The sequence below is a fragment of the Lycorma delicatula genome, chromosome 4 (genome assembly GCF_047948215.1).
Source record: "Lycorma delicatula isolate Av1 chromosome 4, ASM4794821v1, whole genome shotgun sequence".
Taxonomy (NCBI): domain Eukaryota; kingdom Metazoa; phylum Arthropoda; class Insecta; order Hemiptera; family Fulgoridae; genus Lycorma; species Lycorma delicatula.
The window spans coordinates 175,242,104-175,266,913 of NC_134458.1; the positions used below are offsets into that span (position 1 = coordinate 175,242,104).

Sequence of the window (24,810 nt, forward strand, 5' to 3'; positions counted from 1 at the left end):
TATGATTCATATTAATGAGCACCAAACTGCGTTCTGACAGCCCAGATTTTGTATTGAAAAATCATCTTGAATTTTTGGGGTAGCTTCCAGTGATATATTATATGACATATTCAACCATAATAAATATTAACGCTTATTAATGATAACGAGCTAAGCATTTTAGTAACACGCTTTAAAAAAAACCAGTACGATTAGATTTTTACGGAAACGAATTCAATCTCTATGAGAATTTATCTAATAAAACAACCAGTAATTTACCTTTATCGGCAGTAGAAATACTGTAATTATCATTAATGGAATTTCTATTCATGCGGTTAACAATGTTTCGACTGCTTTTTAGCAACCTTTTAATACTTGCAACATTTTTATTCAATTGTATTTTAATATAAATAAATTACATTTTTTCTTTTCTGTTTAAATCAACAAAAAAAGTAAAATTTTAATTGTATATACAGAATAAATTTGAAATTAATTGCACTATAGAAAGTATTTTGAAGAAACGTTGTTTTGTTTTATGACAATTAGAATTATATTAAAAAGGAAAAGAAACTTTTTTTAAAAATAATAATTGCATATAAAATAATTTTTATAGTTAAGTAGCAGCTTCTGAAGAATATTATTTTTTAAGTAAGCTATAAATGTTCTAGTGACAATACAAAACAGGTTCATGTCGTAGGTAACAATTTGGAAAATATACTCATAATAGTAACAGAGATAAGAGAAAATTTACGGAAATTGGGTTGCAACTCAATTTCCCTCTTACCAAGAATCGATATATAGTCACTTCACTTCGCTTAAATTGAATGTGCAGGACATAACTAATGTTCAGTACCGTATAGAGCAATAGTACAATACGTAGTACAGTCGTGTCTTCAACAAGTGTTTACAGATTGAATTGAAAATATAAACCAGCATTTTTCTTATTATTACAACGTATATTTTTAAACAGAAAAAAAACGAACGAACTCACTTTATTGTAAGAAATGCCTTTTATTCATTCACATTATTAAATTATTGTGACTTGTTTATTTGAAATTAAAACATTTTTATAAAAAAAAAAATATTATGAAAAAGAGATTTTTTGGAGTCGTGAGTCATTTAAATCATCCTGTTCTGTTCTCAATTAATCTTCTAATTATAAAATATTGACTACATCCTAATCCTTAATTATCTCTTGTTTCACGTATCATTTTTAAATTTTCTAATAGTTTAAGTAGCCCCTACCCGGAAATCCGACCAGTAGATTACTTTATCTCCTTAATGTTTTACTTAAAAGGAAGCTAAAATTTATATAAAAAAGGAATAAAAGGAATGAGGAAAAGAAATTTCCTTACAAAATACAATTGTAGTGTTCAGTCAAATTCAACCGTGTAAGACTCCAAATCTGAAATAGATAAGGCTATTTTTTTGTTTCAGTCCATATCTACCATCAATTACTCGGCACCCTCAACAGTTTTAAATAGTAAAATATATATTTTATTCTGATTGATATCTAATAATGCATTATATAATCTAAATCGCGTCTTTATAATATAAATTATATAAAGCAATTATATGAAAAATAAAATACATGTGATTAAAATTCTCATTAAGTATATAAGCACATGAAATAATGTAAAGGTAAATTGATTATACATAAAAAATTACAGTTAAATAATTTATAGATCAGATAGTGCTATTAAAAATTATTTTGAGCACTTATTTATGTACACGTTAAATGCTACATACAAAAAAATAATTATTATTAATTAGTATTATCTAAAAATTCATTGACAGTGTAATATTGTTTTGGTAAAAAAAATTTAATTTCTATTTTAAATAAGTTGGAGGGGAGAATTGTTTGGCAATTTATTAATAATGGCAACGGAAGCATAATAAAACCCTTCTTCGTTAACCGAAGTATTGTATGTTAAGTTATACGAAAATAGCTCTGGTTTGGTAAAGGTGGATATTGTTATTTTTTTCAGAAAAAATGACCATTCTTATTAGTAAAAATTGAACATTCTTAAATATAAACACAAGGATAAGTCAACGAATTTAATTTTAACCCACCGGGTTGGTCTAGTGGTAAACTCGTCGTCGTAAATCAGCTGATTTTGAAGTCAAAGTTCTCAGGTTCAAATTCTAATACAGGTCGTTGCTTTTATTTGGATTTGAATTCTAGATCGTGGATATCGGTGTTTTTTTTTTGTTTTTTTTTGTTATCACAGAGTCGTAGGAATCCCATTTACGGGCGAAGTGTCAGACTCGCTAACAGGTTACGCAAGATGTTATTAAGAGTGCGTATGTGTGTCTGCGCCCTACCTACTAAACCTCCTATCTCACCGATCTCCCCCTCTCGAGACCGGATTCACAATTAAACATTGCATAGCCCCAGGAGGTACCTTCAATTTTGGGCGTCCAGAGTCCCCGTGCATCATCACCGTAGCCCATCCACGCAAGCGCGAACGAACCACGGCTCCGCAGGAGGCTGTACTTTACCCCCTCCCACCTTGGTTCCTTTCTTCATCTATGCTTAGGAATTCTCTTTTGCTCTCAGGTCTTCTTGTCTCCGCTTCTTTCTTCAACTAACCGTCTACCCAGTCTGGGGTCTCGAGAGTCCCTACGCTTCAGCATCGCCGCCCACCCGTGTAAACACGGACAGACGACGGCTCCACGCAGAGCTGTCTCACACCCCCTTGCTACCCTTTCTTTGGCCCTGAAGACCCCCTCCACGTAGCTCGCTATTGTATCGAAGTTGACGTCACTTCTCAGCATGACTTCAACCACATCTTCCGGGCTACTCATCCCGGTGGCCGCCACACACCCTCACCGCTGTGCTTCCCATCTAGGGCACTGGAACACAACGTGCTAGGGCGTATCAGGCTCCTCACAATACGGGCAATACTGATCCTCAGCCCTCCTCCGTCTATGCAGATAGGTCTTTAATCCCCCGTCACCCCGTCAGAATTTGCGTGAGCCAGAAGTTGGTTTAACCAAACCCCCTTCCGACCCACGGTAAGAACCCGGGGATCAATCGGTGCGACCACCTATCCTTTGTAGACGCATCCCACCTGTTCTGCCAGTCACACATCATGGCAGCGTGAGCGTTCTTCCCTAAATTCACCCCTCGCCAGTTGCTGTAACGGCGGTACTCCGGCTACAATCATGACCGCCTCAGTCGACATAGAGGCGTATGCCGAGGTGATCTTTAGGGCCATACTTCTCTGTATTCCTTCTAGGATTCGCCTATTGCGTCCCACCTCCAGAGCTCTGCCCTACACCGGAACCCCGTACAACAGGACGGAGTTAACGACATGGAATCATCTACACTTACATTGCAGCTACGTCAGGTTTGGCAAGCCGGAAGCATTAATTTGCCTTCAAACACACACCCAGATCCGGCAGTAGCCGTTATCCGTTGTCCAGTTTGTTACGGATATACATTGATATATTTTTTAAGAATAACTGTCTCATTTGTTTATCAAAGATGGCAAATTTATAAATATAAACACAAGGATAAATTGACATATTGAATTTTCAAAATATTAAAATATATAATATATTTTCTATATTACACGTGCACATGATGCATACTTACGGGCACCAGATAATTAAAATGACAGCTATTTTATGTACAAAATACTCGATCTGACTTTTTGATTTAGCCTCAACAGATGACATTATACTTTATACGAGAATATATGTAGGCATGATAAATATTTAATACTGATAAATATTATCATTAATTATATAGTAATTAATTCATTTTGTTAATTAATAATAATTAAGTTTGTTATTTTCTTTCAAAAATTATTTTTTTTTTGTTTATCTCTCTTTACAAACCATCCTGTTATGAAATGGCTATCTGCTTCTCAAAGACATTATTGATACGTCAATTTATTTAAAAATGGCTTATACTTAGCTTTGTTACAGTATCCTTATCATAGTTTTGGCGTTTTATAGGAGCACTGATCCCTCCCTCTTAGATGTTTTCCCACATCACCTAAAATGCTACGCTCTACTACTTAAGATGTCTGCCCTAACTAAGATGTCCGTGATTACTTTTTAGATTATTTAAATAAACATTACATTAATAGTATTTTTCCTACCCTAAAACTGTGGACGCGCCGTGTTGTCTGCAGCTAGGCTTCTGATCTACAGGTCAGGGTAATTAACCCACCAGGTTGGTCTAGTGGTGAAGGCGTCTTTGCAAATCAGTTGATTTCGAACTCGAGAGTTCCAGCGTTCAAGTCCTAGTAAAGTCAGTTATTTTACTTCAGTGCTACACTAGTACTTCTTGTGGTGAGAGGGGGTACTAATGACACAGTGTACCCACTTACTTAGCCGCTAGTTTTTTTAGAGAATGTTTTGGAGTGGTGGTGCGATTTTGCAAAAAAAATGTTTTTTTTGGTAATATTATTATTTTTTAATTGTTAACAAATGTGCCTATAAAAAATAAAACCTTAATTAGGCGAAATCTCGAGATACTGAGGGTGACCTTGCTCTACAGCTTCACTCCCTTGACCATTTAAGTTGAAAATTAAATGGCATTAATGCCCCATATATGTAAGTAATCTCAACAAGTTTGGTAAAAGTCGGTCGAGTAGTTCTGGAGATATAAGGTGATTTAGGGTGCGACACGGAACACACACGCGTACATACAAACATCCGAAAAATTTCCATCCCGTTTTTGAGTTTTTTGGGTTCCTTAGTTATCAAAACGTAAAGATCCGGTGAAAACCGCAATGCCCAAATTAGAACGATTACAATACTGTCCCTTCTTAAACTATATCTCTGCTATAGCGTTAGATGGGAAATTAAAAGAGTTACATAATTTTGTTTTTTGGTAGTTATATAATTTCCTTACACTGGGTTTTGATAGATTTTCATTTCAAATACGCTACACAATGTTTAAATATTAATTTCTTAATTATTTATTATTTGCAATGAAATCCGGAAAAAGCTCAAAATGTTGGTAAAAAAAGAATTTGGGTCCGATTTGCCCATCTTGATAAAATGAGCTTTTATCATAAAAATGTATTATTAAGAAAAAACATCAAAATCCTTATTAAAACAGGTTGAGGTTGAGTCCTGAATGTATATATCCAAATCTGTTTACCAGAGATGTGAAAAAAATTATTTTAGATTATATCTGTGTCATCTTGCTTCAGAAGTATTATATGAAGTTTAAGCGATTCCTATTTCATTAATTTTAAAAAAAAGTATTTATCACGTATTAGATTCAACATCACGTTCAAAATTTTAAAACGTATAAAACTGGCAATTAAATCAAGCTAGTATTATTATCACTATGTTTTTATATGTTCTGCTTATAATAAATATATGTGCTATACATTTTTTATTTTAATTTAATAATTTTATGAAGTAGTTTAAATATAATTTTGATGTTTGTTGTTATAAATTAACATAATTATTTATTTTTTTTAATTTAATAATGGAATAGAAGTTTAACTTTCCTGATATCATAGCTCTAAAGCAATAAAATGCAAGAAGGAAATATGGTAATCAGTCAAAAAATGGGATATGGGTTTCATTGCACTTCTTGAAGTTTCATCACAAAAAACCCAAAAATAGGTGGAGGGTAATTTCATATATGTGTGTGTGTGTTGGCGTGTATAAAGATTAATAACTTTTGCCTGGATAAACCGATTTTGATGAAATTTGGTACAGAGACTAGTTATATGCAGCAATTTGTTGGTTAAAGTTTTGCGTCAATGTCTTCAGGGAGTGGGGTAGATAGATTCTTTAGGATCAATTTTCTCAAAATTTCTGCAAACATAACTCCAGTTTATATTAATCTGAGTACATGGGCACATGCATATTTTACTATTTTAAAAAATATTTTGCCCCCAAATCTCCCCTTTCCCCAAAAATCGAAAAAACTATCTTTTAATTTATTGCATATTTTTTAACCAAATTATTTGGCATCTCTTCCTAAGCGTAGTAGTAGTGCAAGTGACCCCCAAAAAAGATATTTAAGGCAATATCGGGGATAGGAAGTTGATAAAATTTTTTAAATATTAATTTTTTTGAATTTTTTTAATTTTCATGTATCATTTTTTTTACACTATATAAGAATAAATAATCAATGCCACGAAAGAATAACAACTTTCTTGTTAACGTTTATAAATACGTTTCACTTAATCCAAAAGACAAAATGCTAATTTAGACCAAAGGTTTCAATGGGTTAATTTATTAAACATCATTAAAAATAATTGAAATAAATATGAAAATTGTTTATAATAAATTTATATGTATGAAAATTAACATGGTTAGGTATTTAAAATAAAGTAAATCATTCAAAGCTTTACAGAAATACTTAGTAATTTGAATGTGGGGGGAATTCTAATTTATAAATATGGTTTAAATATTATTAATTTCAAGAAAAATTTTCTAAAAATTGTAATACGTGCTCTTTGTGTATTTTCAAGTTATACTGAGAAAACTCATTTATATATCAACTAATTCCTCTTGTTAAAATAATGAAAGGTAATCATATACAATTAGGTCAGGTTTTGATAATATTTGATATATTTGGTTTTGATAAACTTCATAATTTACGGCTATATATAATTAATTACGGCTAACGAAAGATACCGAACATGTTTACGTTTTAAAGACCAAGTAATGCTACACTAAAACTCTCCGGACACAAATTTTTATTATTGAGAAAAATGTGTGATTTTACATGCATGCTTACATGAAAAATTTAAAAAAACTCTACTTCCATTAGTTTCCGAGAAAATTGTTGTAGAAATTAGTTTTCTGTTAATTAATCTGTTTTATAATCAATTTATAAGGCAAAAATTATTAAAATATTTTCAATATAACAATCTTTTTGTTGTTCTTTTGTTTCAGAAAAATATCAGTCTACTGGGAGAATTTTGTAAAGATGAAGTTCCAAGATTGTGTGATCATACATTATTAAGTAATTCGTCAAGATTTACAAGACCATGTTCTTTAGCAGAAAGTTATGTATCATCCGGCCCAGAATTAACTCTTGAACAGTTCCTAAGACAAGGATCAGTATTATTTCCTTTAAGTTTTATGCTACGATATGAATTCGTCGATACATCATTAGAAGGTGTACACGTAAGAAATTCAGATAATCCATGCGATAGAGCATTTATGTCAATATCATCACCGAATACTGGTCGTTTTCAATCACCAAGAAGCGTATTTTATTACGGACGCGGTGGTTCTCATAATTTAAGTTGTATTTTACGTTTTGAACCTCAATCGAATGAAAGAGTCAGATTAACGTTTACTAGAGCGAGATTTGGAGATAGACCTTGCGTTACCGAAGAAGATTCTAGAACCGGTCGATGGAAATGCGTAATCGGACCTAATTCTAATTCATCGGCAGAATTGTGGATATCTGAATATCCGTGGCAGGAGATACAGTTACCGAGAGATTGTTTATGTTCTAAAATTACTGATCCCATCGTGATAACCACATTAATCGGTTCGACAGTCGAAGTTAATTTTACAGTAACGTTTATGAATATAACACAAGATTTTAACGACTTTCATTTTGAAGGACAATACGAATTCGTTTCTGGTATATTTGATACGGATAGTGATGATTGTGCTTTGTTAAAAAACGCACGAAAATTAAGAGGTTCTAGCGGTGATGTTTTGTTAAAAAGCCCACCGAGAAGTAAAATAGAAGAAAACGCTATATTATCCGAAGACTTATTAAAAAGAGAAGGTTTAGTAAGCAACATCGGTGAATCATATTATACAACAGGCTGTGAAAATCATCCGTGGTTAATCGAACCGGAAGATACATCAAATAATTTTCTATACCTAAAAGTTCGCGGTTACGAATTACCATCTCATAGATGGCGAAGTGAAACGTTTCAATGTCAAACGTTAAATAGAATTTTAGTTTACGCCGGTTCCGGCATGAGATCACCTCGTGTAGTTTGCCCTTCTGAAGGAAATGATCTACGCGTAGTCGAAGTTTTTTCAGAAGGATGGAATCACAGTACAGGATTAAGTCTTTTAACACCTCACGCACGAAGTTTTGTGGTGGAATTAGTCGATCGAGAGCCAGGAAGTTATGCCGTTAGTTGGATGGAAGTATCTAAAAGACCGCTTTTATCTGCTACTAGTTCATTTGTCATGTCTTCTTCTACACATTTGGATTGTCCATATAGGTAAGTGAGAAAATTTTTATTTAGTAAATTACAGTATATAAATCATTTTATAAATTTTTATTTATAAAATGGATATTTTTAAAACTTATTATTTTTCTTCTGAAATAATTCTTACAAATTATTGACAGAATAGTAGTACTATTGAATTATTCCAATAGTAGTAATTATTTACTTTATAGCTTGTTACTGTTCCTCATACCCATGAGTCATTCCTGGAATATTATTTAACGGTTGTAAAAATTTAAAAAAAAAACCTATTTTTTGGCATAAAATTTAACCAGAATATATTTTTATTTTTAAATTTTCTGTTTTGAGAAAAAAAATTCATTTAAATTTAGGTTATTAAAAAAAAACAATAAGTTTAAGACTTATAAAATTGTAGAAAATCATTAAAATACATTATTTTACCAAAAAAAAGAAAGGTGTTTGTTATATTTAAAAATGAACACAATTTTTTTTTTTTTTTTTTGAATGTATTAGTTAAAATTTCTAAAACTTAAAAAAAAATCCATGATTAACATAAGTAAATTCTTTTAAAATGAAGACGTTCATCTTTATCTTCATCAAATCTTTGTTCGTTTTAAGGCATTATTTTAGAGCATGTAGGCTTTTCAAAAGTTGTCTTTCCAGTTCTATATAGCAAATTTTCTACACAGATAATCCATTTATGTAAATTTCAAGTGTAGTAAACGAATTAATAAGCTATTAATTAATTAATAAACTTGAATGGATATTTAAAAAAAAAAAAATTGCAGTTTAAATAAAACTAAGTTTATTTTATTAAAGTTAAATAAGTTAGTTAAGAAATATAGACATTAACTTTGGTGGTGATATGATTTTTTTGTAACTGTAACTCTTCCTTATTAAATTATAAATAACGATCAAACTTAGGTATTATCTTTCGTAAACCAAACTTAAGTAACCCATATTGAGTAATGAAGTCTTTTAATTTCTACTTATTTGTAATAAATTACAATATTCAATAATTTTCTTAATATAATTTAATCTTTATTATTTGAAAAATCTTTTTATCGTCTAACTTTTATCCAAAAAATTTGAATTATTCTTGGAAGAATGAAATTACTTTTTACGTGCTGTTAAATGAAAATCTTCCTACTCTACCTGCTTCAATTCAAAAAGTTAAACCATTTATTTACAGATAAGTATTCAGTAGAAGATGTAAAAGCCATTAATACCATTTAAATTAATTAATCCAACTTATAAATGATATTAAAACTTAATTGTAGATATTTACGTAAAGATTTTCTAAGTTGGTTTTTGAGTTGCTGTCTAAAATACATATACTAAGATAAGTTTAATATTTTTGTCTCAAATTTAAAAAAAAAAAATAATAACAGGTAAAACACAATGAGGTGGTTATATAAAAAGATTTCCTTGAAATTACGATCTAAAATGGTTTATTAAACAGAACATTCGATTATCTATGTCTGTCTCCTTATATCTTTACCAATAAGTGTGAAGCTTAATAACTTGCTTCATAACAAATGAAATTACTTGGCATCGTGGAATAATGCTTCAACTACATGAAAGGGACATTCGGGGAAATTTACCGGTATTACTTGGCAACTACATGAATGATCGTACTTTTCAAGTACGGATTACAAATGAGTACACGTCAGAAAAACTTTACGAAATGGCAAACCACAAAGCTCACCGATGAGTGGTACCTTGTTTACGATCGCCATTAATAAACTGGTATGCGCCATTCCAGAAGAAATCAGCAAAAGCATCTACATTGATGATCTTGCAATCGTATATGCCAGTTGTAATACAGCTATGGTGAAGTATAAATAAATTTCTACTAACGATAAATGCTCTCAATGAAATTGCAAAGAATAACGAATTCAAATTTTCATCAGAGAAAACGAGCTATATACACTTCTGTAGGAAAAGGATTCCTCATCTTAGTTTTGACCATTGATTCATTTCAACATAAAAATAATGTACGGTTTTTAGATCTACTATTAGATAAATTCCTTACTTGGGGACTGTATATAAAGGATTTGATTATTAGACGTAAGAAACTTCTAATACATGGTTAAATGGTTATAAAATATCAATCGGGGCTCAGATAAAGAGAAATTACTGCGGTTATATAAAGTATTGGTTCAATCGAAGCACGATTACGGTTCTATTACAAATTCATTCATTATAAAGTCGCATCTAAGAAAGTTAGACGTAATACACAACAGCGGAATCAGATATGCCACAGGCACTTTCCGTACAAGCCGGGTTTAATTCTGAAACCGGCATAATGTCATTACGTTATAGAAGGGATATTTCGTTTGGACATTTCGTCTTCGATGTTATTGATGCACTTATAAATGGCAAATCTAAACAGGACGTCATTTGTATCAGGCATTAAAAAAAATTCCTGAGCCATCATTTAAAACAATAAAATCAGAATTTAATAGGAACTTTCCCAATTCTCTTCCCCAGGGATCTACTCGATCCGACTCCCAAATAGGATTGTGTGTGTTGAAGTCACCCATTATTAGTATGAGTGGAGAAAACTGAGCAAATAATCATGTTATGTCATCTTTCTTCCGATCAAAATTTGGTACACTGCAGCAGCGCTTCATTCTGATTGCGACCGCTTACAAATTTTTGTTTATATCAACCGCTTCGTTGGTAGCTCTAGTTGAAGTTAATGTAGTTATTCCGCCTCTAATTCTTATATTTTGCAGTTGGCCTCGCTGATAACTATTATATCTTCTTAAGTGGAAATTTCATCTCGTCGAAAATATGTTTCTTGCAGACATTTACAAATTGGGTCTCCATGATGTACCAAGCGTTGGAGCTCATAGATGTTTGACAAACATCCATTGATATTCAACTGAAGAATCGACTCGATTATTTTTAAGAAATTAATCATGGTTCGCTATGTCAGCCATCCTTTTCTCTCTTCTTCTTCATTCTTGGACCAGCTTCATGTAGGATAAGAACATCATTGCCATGTAGCTCCCGGCCTCCAAATTGGAGGCCATCGAAGCGGTAAACGTTGGCAGGCATGGTTTGGCGCCTGGTTGACGCCGATTGAGAAGTGGGAATCGGGTAGACCCCCACGACAGGAGTGTCACAAATCTCCGCCTCAGTCAGAGGGGAGACAGGCCCCTCGTCTGGTTTTAGGTGATTGTGGTTTTCATGAGACCATCTCAGATGTATAAGGCTTCGGAGACTTCTTAGTGGACTCCAAATCGATCGCTTTCTTCACAGGCTCATCTGACATATTATGTAGTTAAATTTTAACTTTTGGTTTATTATCTGTCTTATATATCTTCCTCTGATAAGATGTGCTTTTGTTCTTAGTCGACGTATTACCTGGTGGCTATATATTTGACGATGATCTTATAACTTCCTTGAGTGAGAAACTTCATTCTATTGTCAATTATTCTCTCTATCATAGTAGCCAAAGTAAGTGCAAGCTTGCCAAGGAGCTGGTCTGGATCACGGTTGGAATAGGAACAGTAGCCGCTGTCTGAGCATAAGTTGTTGATGTAGGATTACGGCTGTTTACAATCTTTATCTTGGCCTCGAAATAGCTCACTTTCTGCACGGTTTTAACTTCCTAAATAGCTACTTTATCTTTGTAAACAGGGCAGTTTTTTGAACGGCATGAATGCAGTCCTTTGCAGTTTACGCAGGCAGAAGGATCTTTGCATAATCCCCCTTCGTGAATCTCTTCCCCACACTTGCATATTTGCGGTCTTTTGCATCAAGCCGCGGTGTGGCCTAAACGTTGACACCTAAATCATCTCATGGACACAAATTTTTTCACATCCAAAGGGTGCATTACTCCGCGTACTTTCTCCGGCAGGGTCGCTCTGTTATATGTGAAACATGAGAGGCGAAACGTGTTTCACCGAGGTGTTCGCCATTCCTTCTCGTGCTCAGTCTTCAGCTCTCTATCACTCCCTGCGGCGACAACTCCTCTACAATCTCCTGTTTCGAACAATTGAGCAGATCTCAACAGATTATCTCGACAGATGACAACATCCTTTGAGGTATTGGAATGGAATGGAATGCAAAGTTGGCAGGAGTCTATTACTCCCTACTTTATCGCAGAACCTGGACAGAGTCCCTTGCTGCTGGATCATTCTAATCTGGCTTGTTTTTAAAAGGGTTATTTTTTTTAATCTCGGATCTAATTTTTCAAGTTTTGTCTATTATTATTTTAGTGAATTTAAGACGGATTTAATTGCATTCCAATCCGTTGTTAAACCAGCGTTATCGAGCCCATTTCATGGGCCGACCGCGGAAGGCTAGGCTTATAAAGCCTGTCCTCCCGACGTAATTCCCCTTCAGACCGTCCACTGAAGTCCTTTCGGTGCTAACTCTTTAGTAGGCTAGCAGGAATACGCCACAACGGGGCACTAGCTATAAGGAGGGAGCAATGCGTCCCCTTTTCCGGAGGAGTCGCAATTGCTGGGATATTTTGTCTTACTGTAAGTTTTTTTTTAAATTTAGACCGCGTTTTTGTTTTATGCGCGACTTACCGTGTTTGACGTCTTCAAACTATATAACTCGCGAAAACTTTTCACTCGCGACCCCGGAAACGCGTCTGACGCACTATTCCGTTTATGGCTCATGCGATATGGAGGCCCCTAAGCCTGGTTTGTCGATTTTCGGCTACCGCACCGCACCATCACGGTGGTTCGTCCAGTACGGCGTGAGGCCGCTTCCTTACAACTGTCGGAGTTGGGTCCTCTCGGCAGATGTCCCGAAGATGACTGTGTTCGGACACAGCCGCTCTCCCGAACAGTCTGCGCGCCTGCGCCACCCCCACCTCGGACACGGATTGAAATCTCGCATCAGATCGGAGAGTGGCGTTCCTGACGAACCACGGAGCTCCAAAGATCGTCCGCAACGCGATGTTTTGGACGGCCTCGATCTTCTTTTGAAGCGAGGAGCTCAACACTGCCCCCCATGCCGGGTAAGCATATGTTAGAATCGGCAGTACGTATAGCCGAAAAATGAGGAGCTTAGTTGCCAGTGGGTACGGGCTGGCACTGTTCAGCACTGGGTATAGCGAGGCTCTGGCGGCCTTAGCCCTCCGGGTCGCATAATTTACATGTTCGCCGAAGGTAAGCCGCCCGTCCAACACCACCCCCAGGTACTTAACTGTTTTCTCAAAAGGGATTTTCTCCCCTGAGATTTCCAGCTCTCTGGTCGGTTTTCGTGTCTTGCATGTGAACATCACGGCCACCGATTTTTCACCGTTGACCCTGATTCTCCACATGTCGAGCCACGGTTCCACTAAGTCCAGCTGCCTTTGGAGCCTCCGGACCGCGTAATCCACATTTGCGGATTCGTAGAAATATGCCGTGTCGTCTGCGTAAAGGGCCGTTTTGATCCCTTCCGACAGCGGCATATCGTTCACGTACAAGGTGTACAAGAACGGGGAAAGTACTGCTCCTTGGGGAACTCCAGCGGCTATTTCTCTGGTAGAGGAAATCGTTTCCCCTACGCGCACGACAAAATGTCGGTCTAGCAGATATGACCGCATCAGTCTGACATAGCGGTACGGGATCGCCAATCGCGCTAGCTTATAAAGCAGCCCGCTATGCCAAACTTTGTCAAAGGCCTTGGCCACATCCAGAAAAACGGCTGCAGTCACCCGTTTCCTGTTCAGGCCTCCGTCAAGGTCGTCTATTATTTTTACCAGTTGGAGGGTGGTTGAGTGACCCTCCCTGAACCCAAATTGCTCGGGCCGCACTTCTCCCTCCTTGTATCGCCTCAGTTTTTCGAGAAAAATCCTCTCGAACAACTTAGACAATACCGGTAACAGGGAGATTGGCCTATAATTCCGTGGGAAAAGTAAACTTTTCCCCGGTTTGGGTAAACATACGACTTTGGCCGTTTTCCAACAATTCGGGAAATATCCAATGTACAAAATGGACGTGAATATCACCGAAATTGCTGTAATCACGGAGGCCGGTATGTTCCGGAATGCACGGGCGCTGATCCCGTCGACACCCGGGGCCTTGTCGGGGCTTGTGGCCTTAATGGCTGCGGAAACTTCCGCTTCAGTGACTTGGTCAATCTCTAGAGGGGCGTCCTCCACCTGTGAGAAATAATCTACAAGAAAGGATTCCACCTCGGTTGTGTGCTCGTCGTTCGGGGAGGGAGGGGGGTTTGGAGTGAACTGCTCCTCCAAGGTATCGGCGAATACCTCGGCCCTCTCCGCCTCCGAGTATGCAAGAAAACCTCGCTGCCCCACAACCGGATGGCGAGGCTTCTTCCCTTCTCGCAGTCTCCTGTTCAACCTGAACACCGAGGAGATGTCGTCAGAGACCGAGGCGAGGTATTCGTTCCACGAATCCTCTCGATGGCTTGTCAGCAGTTGTTTTACCCTGTCCGTTTGATTATAAAAGGCCCGCTTATCAGCGGGGGACAGGGTGATTCGATATCTCCTCCTCAGTCGTCGTTTCTCCGTTATGGCTTCGGAGATATGAGGAGGGAGGTCGTTTCGAACAACTGCTCGAGTTTTGGCCGATGAGCTGCCTGCCAGGGCCTCGGTCATTGACGACGTGACGCGCCCGACAGTGTCGTCGATTTCCTCCGGGGTGTTCAGGAGCTCAGGATTTACCGGCCTGTACTCCCGCTGGAGGGTCTCGTAGAACCTTTTCCAGTTGACTGACCTTCGGGGTATAGGCGGGGGATCTCGGCCACCCCCTGCCTGACCTAGTTCCAACAGGACAGGGGAATGGTCCGAGCTGAGGTCTTCTATCGTTTCAATCATGAATGGGAGGGTACCCCCCTTCATGACTGCGATATCCAGCACGTCAGGCCTAGATCTGCCTGAGCGATGCACGAACGTGGGCACCTCAGGGCCTACGACGACCAAGCGGCGGGCTCTCGCCCTTTCGTACAGCAATCTGCCATTCGGATTTGTCAGAATGCTGTTCCATGACACGTGTTTGGCATTGAGGTCGCCCATGAGTATCACGGGCCCATCCCAATTTTCCAGCACGGCATCCAGATCTGCGCCGGTTACCGCGTCGTTCGGCTTGCTATAAGCCGAAACCAGCCGATACACCGTGCCCAGATGCTCCACATGCACACACGTTTGCTCCATCACGTTTGTATGAAGAACAACGCGCGTATGCATGTGGCGTCTGTGGACTAAAACCGCAGTTCCACCAGAGGTGCGAGATCCGGGTCGAACTGGCCTATCCGTCCTATATGTAAAATAGTTCCGAAGGGTCAGTTGCTTGTTTGGGTTCAAGCACGTCTCAGACAACAGTATCACGTCTATCAGTAGATCCTCAGCCAGACGGCATAGTTCCTCCGTCCGGCCTACTACTGAGTTGGCGTTCCACTGCAAGAGTCTGAGGGTGGGCCTAACCATACCTGGACAGTACAGCCATGAGGCACTCTATTAAGGACTGAATACAGTCCTTGAGAGATTTTGCCTGGAGCAGGCGTGGCAAAACCATCATGATATCTGGCAGGATATCCTTCACTGTCATCTGCGACAGGAAGTCCATGCCAGTGGTCTCCAACGGGGTAGCCGGTTTCGGATTGCCGCTGGGGGTGCCTTTTGGCGCGGCCGCCCTTTTGGTGGGGCGCGGGGCCACAGTGTTTTTAACAGCCTGCTTGGCCTTCCCAGCCGGAGCAGGCTTTGCCTTTCCCGTCGAGGAAGGCTTGGCCTTCTTCGCCGGGGCCGGCTTTGCCTTTCCCGTCGAGGAAGGCTTGGCCTTCTTCGCCGGGGCCGGCTTTGTCGCCGCCTTTTGTTTCACCACCTTCTTGGTGGTTGCCGCCGGTTTTGGCTTGGCGGGTGTTGGGGAGGGTACCTCCCCTTTTTTCACGACCGCTTTGGCCACAGGTGCCGGCACCTCCGGTTTGGGGACTGTTTTTCCCCCACCGGCAACACGGGCCCAGCTGCGGCCGTCCAAAGTCGCGGGCTTTTTAAGTCCCTTGACTTTGTTTGTCTGCTCCTTATAATAGGGGCAGCCCCTGTAATTGGCCGGATGTGGCCCCTTACAGTTGACGCATGAGGCTGGTTCCTCACGCGGCTTGACGCAGGCAGAAGTGTCGTGGTTTCCACCACACTTTACGCATTGCTGGGCCCTCTGGCAGTAATTGGACGAGTGTCCAAATTTCTGGCATCTGTGGCACTGGGGTGGCCCCCCTCGTGACACAAATGCAGTCACTGCGACCTTGCAGTAAAAAATACTGCCAAGGTCATAAATGGCCCGGGCCAAAGGGGTCCTCTTAAGGGCCACTAGGCAGGTCGGGGTTTCCCGACCGTCCCTTGTGAGGAGCTTCTTAACCGAAACCACCTCATAGCCAAGGGAGGTCAGTTCCTCCCTTACTTCCTCCGGGGCAGCCCCATAGGGGATCCCCCGTATAACCACCTTCAGCTCCCTGTCCTTCGGGAGCTGAAAGGAGTGAAAGGCGATTCCCTTCGAGTGCAGAAAACTCTGCACCGCCCGGTAATCCGCCTCGCTGCCCAGCTGCAGCCTTATCGAGAGCCCGGTGCTTTTAGCCACCAGGCGCCCCCCAATCCTCGACTTTATGTCCCTCGCCAATGCTGGCCACTCTTTCGGGCAGTCCAGCATTATCGGCGGGAGTTTCTCCCGCCTGACGGTAGCAGGCTGTGATGGGGCCCCATCATCAGCCTGCGAGTTGGCAGCTGCTGCAGCCTTGCTGCAGCCCGCTACGGGCTCCGCCTCCATAGGAGTCCCGGCGTTTCTGGCGCTTCCTAGCGCCAGACCCGCTTTCCTCTCCACCGTCGGACAGTTCCGTGGTGGGAGAACGGGGTGGAGGAGGCCTTATTTTTCCTTCCATTGAGGAAAATAAGGAAGAAAAATTTAAAAATTAAAATTAAACTTAATTTACACTTCTTAATCTACACTTGCTGTAAAATAAAATCACTGACAAGAAAATCAATTAAAAAATAAAATTATTTTAAAAGTAGCACAATAGTCCTATAATAATAGGCTATTTACTTAATGTATTCACAATGACTACAAGAGTTCACTTTACATTATTAGAAATATTGAATAGGATAAAAGTAAAATTAAGAAAAGGATTATCCTTTTCTTAATGTGACTGGCCTGTAGTCCAGGTAGCTGGCCGCCCGGCTGATGTCCTAGCAGACCCTTCTCACATTGTCTGGCGACGCAGGTAGAAGAACTGTTGAACACCTGGCTGGACTGGTTACAACTGACAATTCACAGAGCACAATAAAACACAACCTTTCACTACAAGAGCCAAGGATGGAATCCTTGAGGTATTGCAGGTACCGTGAGGATCAACTCGTATAGCAAACTTTCCAATTTTTTCAGCCCAAGAATTTTAGTCGACTGCATATCACTGGTCGTTTCGACATACAGCCCGTTGAAAGTTTTTCTTATTTCTTTTACTGGGCATCCAGCGCAATTTGTTATCTCACAAGCGATTAGGATAGGTCTTACCCTGAACTTTCCGTCTTCCGTAATAATCACTAAATATTTGGGCTTGGGTGAATAGCTCTTGGTAGCAGATCTCTGTACACTTTTCGCACCACTACGAATTCTTTCGGTCTCAAAACTCTTCTTCCGCTTCTTCTCCGACGACACGGGTGGTTCGAACCGATGGTGTTTACGTGAACCCTAGCCATTGCTGACTTAAATAGCTTTCCACTTCCGTCTGAAATATTTTCTTTCAAAAATTCGTCCAAAAATACCTAGTTTTAAAACAATAATAACAAAATAAGGTATTTAATACGGCATATTTCTATTATTTTCTTTGCCCGTTTCACGTAGGTGCAAATTCAAGTAAAATTAAATAAGTATATTTTAATATTATTTTTCAGTTATATTTTTTCTAAATGAAAAATGTAATTATAAAATATATCATTAGTCAAGAAATTAAGGAATGAATTACAAGATTGCTCAAATTGTTTTATTGGACTATGAAAAATGTACAAAATCTAGATTCATTATCCCTCAAATTACAATTATTAGCCTACAGATATCACAAGCGATTACTTCTGTGAAGGGAGTACATTGCATTCTCTGAAAACTGCAGCTCCATCATCCGCATTACTACATGACCGAAAGGTACTAGCACTGTAAGGCCTTTATGGGACGAACTGAAGGGAAGTCGCGGCGGGAGAATAATGTAAACATCTTGCTGATCTTCCAAGGAATAACCCAAGTAAAAATACTTCAAAACTCTTTCTATAAAGAACCGGATTGCAGTCCTCAACTCCGTCCATCTTAAAATAAAAACAAATATGTAACCGCCACTAAAAAAAAATATAAAGACAAAGCAGCAACAGACCGATGTCCAGGCTTTGTGATTAATAGGGGGAGAAAAATATCTTCCGATATCCTTCCATTCCGTTATAATGAAGCAAATTATTAAAATTCAAACTCATTTACAAAGATGTAACATGGTTATAGAAAGATACAATATACACAAGGGAAGTTACGAGTTCTTAGAAGTACTTCATAATATAGAAATTTTACATCTATACCAATTGAATAACGAAAAATATTGTCAAGTAGTAATTTTTTGTATTTGAGAAATAATCTACTCAATATTAAAAAGATATATAGCTGTTTTTTTTTAAGTGTATTTTAATCATATACTATCTGTTTTTTTTATGTATTATATTAAAATTATTGAATTATATTTTAAGATTTAACATTTAAAAATATTTCTGAAAAAAAATATGTTTAAAAAAGATTTAATGAAATGTTAGATGATAAATTTTGTTTAAAAATACATTATTTACGGTAAATATTTTTAATTAAAAGTTAAGGTATGTAATTAAATTCTATTAATTATATTAGATTTGTGTTTGTTTCAAATTAACTTTATTAACGTAGTAGTTTTAATGTTTTCTTTTATTTTAATAATAATAGTTTGTTTTTGTAACTAGGATATACAATTAATAAGTTTTACATAAATTCTTAATAATTTTGTTTGTAAATCTTTAATATTTTGTCCCTATTGTTAAAATAATTTTAATTATCTTTTAAAAATAAAATAATAGAAGTTTATTTTATAAAATAGCTGTACCCACCACGCTTCGCTGTGTACATTGTGGTTACATGGATGAGAAATGAGAAACAAAACAAAGCATACGTTTCATAGAAGTTTAATTTTGCAATACTTGTGGATATACAATATTTTTCGGTTTTTCCACTGTCTGCGTAGATATAAAGGCTATCTGGTTTGCCGACTCGGGAACACGCACATACAGTTGTCCATGTGAGAAGCAATCCGCATCTAAATCTAAACCACACAATTCTAAAGATTGATCTTGAGCTTTATTGATTGTGATTGCAAATGCCAATCGGATTGGGAATTGCAATCTTTTAAATTGAAATGGTGTATCGGTCGGGATCATGGGTATTCGAGGAATGAGGACATCTTCACCTTTGAAAGGGCCCGTTAAAATCGTTGCTTCCACTACGTTATTCATCAATTTCTTAACTGCAAGTCGCGTGCCGTTGCAGAGTTTTGGCTGATTAATATTCAGCAACAGGATAATTGGCACACCTATTTTCAATTTTTATATGAGTGGTGGCACCCCTGGCAGATGAAGTGAGTTTAAAAATTCCGTTGGATAATTAACTACTTCATCTGTTTCCACAACGGTGTCTATCGACTTATATGTAATTTCCTCACTTTGAATTCTGGATTGAATAAAATTATTAAGTCGATAGTCATCTTTATTCTTTGCGGCAAGGATAGTTCGTTCACTGAGCCAATCGTGATTTCTATGATTAATTTGAATATCAGGAAATACTTTTTCGATCAGTACTTCTTTCGATGTTACTAAATTACAAAAATTATCAGGAAATGATATTCGTCTAGACGTCTCATCGACTGGCAGCTGTCCGTTTCCAATGTCCAGTAACTGTCGCGAGAATACCTCAGCTGATGGATCATGCTGCAACTGGACACGCATATTCGTAGTCAACTGCAATGTACGTACGTGTCGCCACAGTGTTGAATATTTCAGGCAAGCATTTTTTTCGTCTGTTGGTGTCGATCGAGAAATTACAGGCAATGTTTGCCTAAAATCTCCTGCGAGCAATATCAAAGCATTCCCGAATCGTTGAACGTTTCCACGCAAATCTCGTAACGATCGATCAAGAGCTTTAAGCGAGTTTTTATGTGCCATCGTGCATTCATCCCAAACAATGAGTTTATAATTTTGTAATACAGTTTACAATTTCCCATACAGAATGCTTTAGAAATATTGCACGTGGGAGTCGCGATGATTTGCATGTTTAATGGCAACTTCAGAGCTGAATACGCAGTCCTTCCACCTGGTAACAATGTCGCAGGTATTCCAGACGAAGCAAGAGCAAAGGCTATGTCATTTTTTGATCGAACCGTTGCTAGAATCAATCTAATGAGGAATGTTTTCCCAGTTCCTCCTGGCGCATCCAAGAAGAAGGTCCCCCAACTCCGTCATTTATCATTTGCATTATGCGATCATAAATGCCTTTCTGTTCACGCGTTAATTTGGGAATGTTTGATTGGACGGACATATGACTGAAGATCACCAATGTTGTAACTCTGTTTACGGCGTAAATCCACATCAAATGAAGCAATCGCAGCTTTGGTGGGTGCTGGCATTCCCAATTGACTAAGAACTTTATTTGGATTAGCTAAGCACTTGTCTTCAATATTTATCAATGCTTCGTTGTAAATGCCTTCCGTAAATTCAGACAAAAGTGAATATTTAACCTAACAAAGGATTTTTTGGTCATTATGTAGGAATATTATTTTCTGTGTATTTGGTTATTTCGACTTTTTTGTTTGCATAGTCTTAAGTCTATCTGGGCTATAAGAAGGTTGGGTGTTTTATTTATTTACTGTAAGTCATCCTTTTTGGTGGCTTTTCTTTTTGTTTTGGTATTTTTTTAAAAATAAAATACAGATGTTTTAGCTGTTAAATATAATTCAAAGAAATTATTTACTTAATCAGTTGTGATTTTGTTTACATTGGAAAGGCCATACGGGCTCTTTATGATTGGTCGTTGTGTTTGACAGCGGCCATCTTGCATTGATCTGATTGGTTTTCCTTTGTTTACATTTCCATCTGATTTATTAGCCTCTTATTTATTAAAAAACTGTACAAATTAAAAAAGACAGATAGATTTATTAAAAATAGATGAAAACAATCTTTGATGCGGGTTATATATCGTGCTAAAATTTGAGCTCAATCGGTGCAGAACATTTTGAGTTTTTTAAGCATACACAAACGAACTTAACATTTTTATATATATATTTTATTAAATGAAGTTCTCCGTATTAAGAGGTAACCAAATAAAAATAAATAATGATTAAAAACAGGTGTATCACAATATTATTAAAGAATAAATTACTATTAACTAAAAGATTATGTCTGTGTAATAAATTAAAATTATCTGTGCAACAAAACTCTTGTAAACCAGAGTTTTATATGTCAGTGACAAAGAAACGAAAAACGATACGTAGATTTCATTTTATGTATTTTGCTACAGAAATAATGTTATAGCTACATAAATAAATATTTTAGCTAAATATTGTAATTATATGGTATACAATATACTTTTATGGTAATAAAAACAACGATGCAGTATTACGAATCTTAACTGCCAGTTATAGTGTTCTACTATAACTAAATAAAATTTTATAAACACTAAATACTGATATAGAATAACGAAATGTTTGAAAAGTTGTACGATGTACTTGTATATAGAGATAAAAAATCAACTGTTACAATCGACCGTTCCATCATGTACGAATCTGTTTTATATCTGTTATAAATTAATTATTAATCTTATAATTAATTTTTTAACGTAATATGGAATGAATGAAATTTTACTTTTTGTTAGAAATTTACTTTTAATTCATCTGACTATATTAACTTTAAAATGTCTTCAATGACGAAATTACGAAACATTTTTTTTGGGAGTTAAATTTTTACTTATTTCTTTTAAGGATAAAATTTATGCTTATTACATCATATAAAATTATAAGTTTTAAAATGTATTGCAGGATATGAAATATCTGGAAGCTATATTTAGAAATAAAAAAATGTATTTTCAGAATTCAAAAATAAAATAATATTGCAATAATATGTGTTATATTATATTATAATAGGCTGATATATAGTATAAAAAAGCCAGTAAAGGATGCATAACATTCCCAGTTTTACTCTTGATAGATTTTTATTTCAGATTCACCATAAGCTTTTTAAATATTAATAAATCAATTTTAAATATTTGGAGTAAAATTACTAAAAGGTTAAAAATACTCAGTAAAAAAAATTTGGTCACTTGAATCAAAAAAGCTTTACCGTAAAAATTATGCGATATTAATATTTTTTTTTTTTTTTATCGCAAATTATATTTGGTTTCGCAGAGTAGAAACCAGTAAATTTCATGACAATAATCAATTTATAAAGGATTTTCCCTTGACATACCATAATTGTTAACCCTATGAAAAATACGCTAAATATTTTCACGGTATTAATTTTTAAAAGACACTGATATAATAATTGCTTTAGATTATCTTCATTTTTATTTCTTGTTCTTTAATTTAATTAATTTTATGTTGATTTTTTTGCAGATGTCCAGAGTTAAACGCATGTATCAGCTTTGAATTATGGTGCGATGGAGTTGTACACTGTCCATCTGGTTACGATGAACAAGAGTCGAACTGTGCCTTTCAGTTCGGAATTCCAGTTTTGTATGTTTCAATCGGCGCAGCGGCATTATTGGTCCTTACTTTTCTTATTGCAGCTACTGCCTGTTTAAAATGCCGCCAGCATCGACGTAACCGACGTAAAAAAAATGCTGCAGCCCGTGCATCTTCACAGCACAACGGTGATGCGGTCGGAAAAAGATATCCGGCATCGGCCGAAGACCTGTTTTTAGACGGTAAGGACAGCCTGTGTTGACAAAGCGTGCTCGCAATGGAGACCACGGTGTGACAACCGCAGGACTCATCTTTTATCCTAAAGCTCAACCAAAATCCTAGTCCCATACCTCCTAAAATACTGTGTCAATACTCATTGCGTATAGACTGATTAATTTTAAAAATATTTTTTTATTCTTTATAGATTAAATTAATAATACCTTGCCAAATGTTTGTTTATAGTATTTACTTTTCATAAATATGGTGCAACATTTTATTGATGCTTTTGGCCTGTGTATTTTTTGTTTATACATTTTCTGTTCTTTAATTTCAGTTTCATTTCAATCCAACAGAAGGTTTAACGAAAACTATAAATTAAATTTTAATCACTGGTAATCAAAAGACTTGATCTTGCTCTAGAATTTGGGACGCTAGCAGAAATAACTTAGAAATTTGCATTGACTGAGCCACCGATGTGATTTATCTTATCTCTGTGTGTAAATAATTTAAATTACGATAAACGCGTTGTCTTTATATATAACTTTATATATATATTTTTTCTTTTAAATTGATTTACAAAGAATTAATTTATAACAAACGATTATTGAAATAAAATCACAAATATGAAACGCTAAGAACTATTTACAAAAAAAAAAATAATTTGATAAGCATTTTAACAGAAACAATCATCATTAAGAGAATAAATAAATTATTAAAAGTAAATACAAGTAGTATAAAAAGGAAATTTACAATAAATTAAATAAGAAACAAAATTAGCTTAAATAAACTAAATTTAATTTCTTCTTCACTAGGATTAGCCTAAGTTTGAACCTGAGGTTAAGTAATCTAGGGCATAATGAAGTTAACCTTTCACATTCTACGAAAATTGTCCAAATACAGTTTCAATTATTTTTTAACTATAAAATTGTTATCTTATTTCTTACGCAGTAAAAATTACTTACACACACACACCACACACACACACACACACACACACACACACACACACACACACACACACACACACATATATATATATATATATATATATATATATAATTACAAAAAATTCTCATGTAACCTGTTTACGAATGTATACGTATAATATATAAGTACGTGTATGTATATGTTTGTTCTTACTTTGTACTCATTCATTTTCTTTTTTTTCGCATTTTTATCTTATACTATTTTTTTCTATAACTACTGATGATGATTGATTAACAATTGAATTCCGTTGTTTTGAGTTATGTGTGTGTGTATATATATATATATATATATATATATATATATATATATATATATATCAAAGACTTATTCCTTTCTTTTATATATCTATATTAAAGATTTATAATCTTCCTTTTCATTTCATTTCTATTTGTTTATTAAACATATGATGATTGATTAAATAGAATGTATAGACTTGTTACATTGTTTGAAGAAGCAAACGTGTTTGACCATTATTAAAAAAAAGTGACACAAATTTCTAATTTTTTCCACTCGGCCTACGTTTGATGCTAAAAATAATTTTTTTTTATTTATAAAACTATTATCATTTATTTTACGTAAAATTATTTCAAAATTCAAGATTTTAATATTTTCGTCATATATTTAATCCAAGTCCACCGGTTTTGTTTAGGTCGCAAATCAGGGTGTTTTACAGCTGATTTTCGAAGTTGTGGATCTGAGGTTCAAATCCTATTAAAAGTTAGTTGCTTTTATACGGTTTTGAATACTAGACAGTGAATGAATACTGGTGTACCTTGGCGGT

The 24,810-nt window shown here is 36.3% G+C and overlaps 1 protein-coding gene across 1 annotated transcript in view; it reads left to right on the top strand.

Moving 5' to 3' along the window:
• The window catches only part of LOC142322980 (uncharacterized), a 410,052-nt gene extending 386,813 nt beyond the window's left edge, over nt 1–23,239 (top strand). Inside the window, exons 8-9 of the mRNA XM_075362075.1 lie at nt 6,862–8,165; nt 22,755–23,239. Of these exons, the coding sequence (XP_075218190.1) occupies nt 6,862–8,165; nt 22,755–23,085 (1,635 nt within the window). The 3' untranslated portion in view covers nt 23,086–23,239. The remainder of the gene's footprint in view (nt 1–6,861; nt 8,166–22,754) is intronic.
• The last annotated feature ends 1,571 nt before the right edge of the window (nt 23,240–24,810 follow it).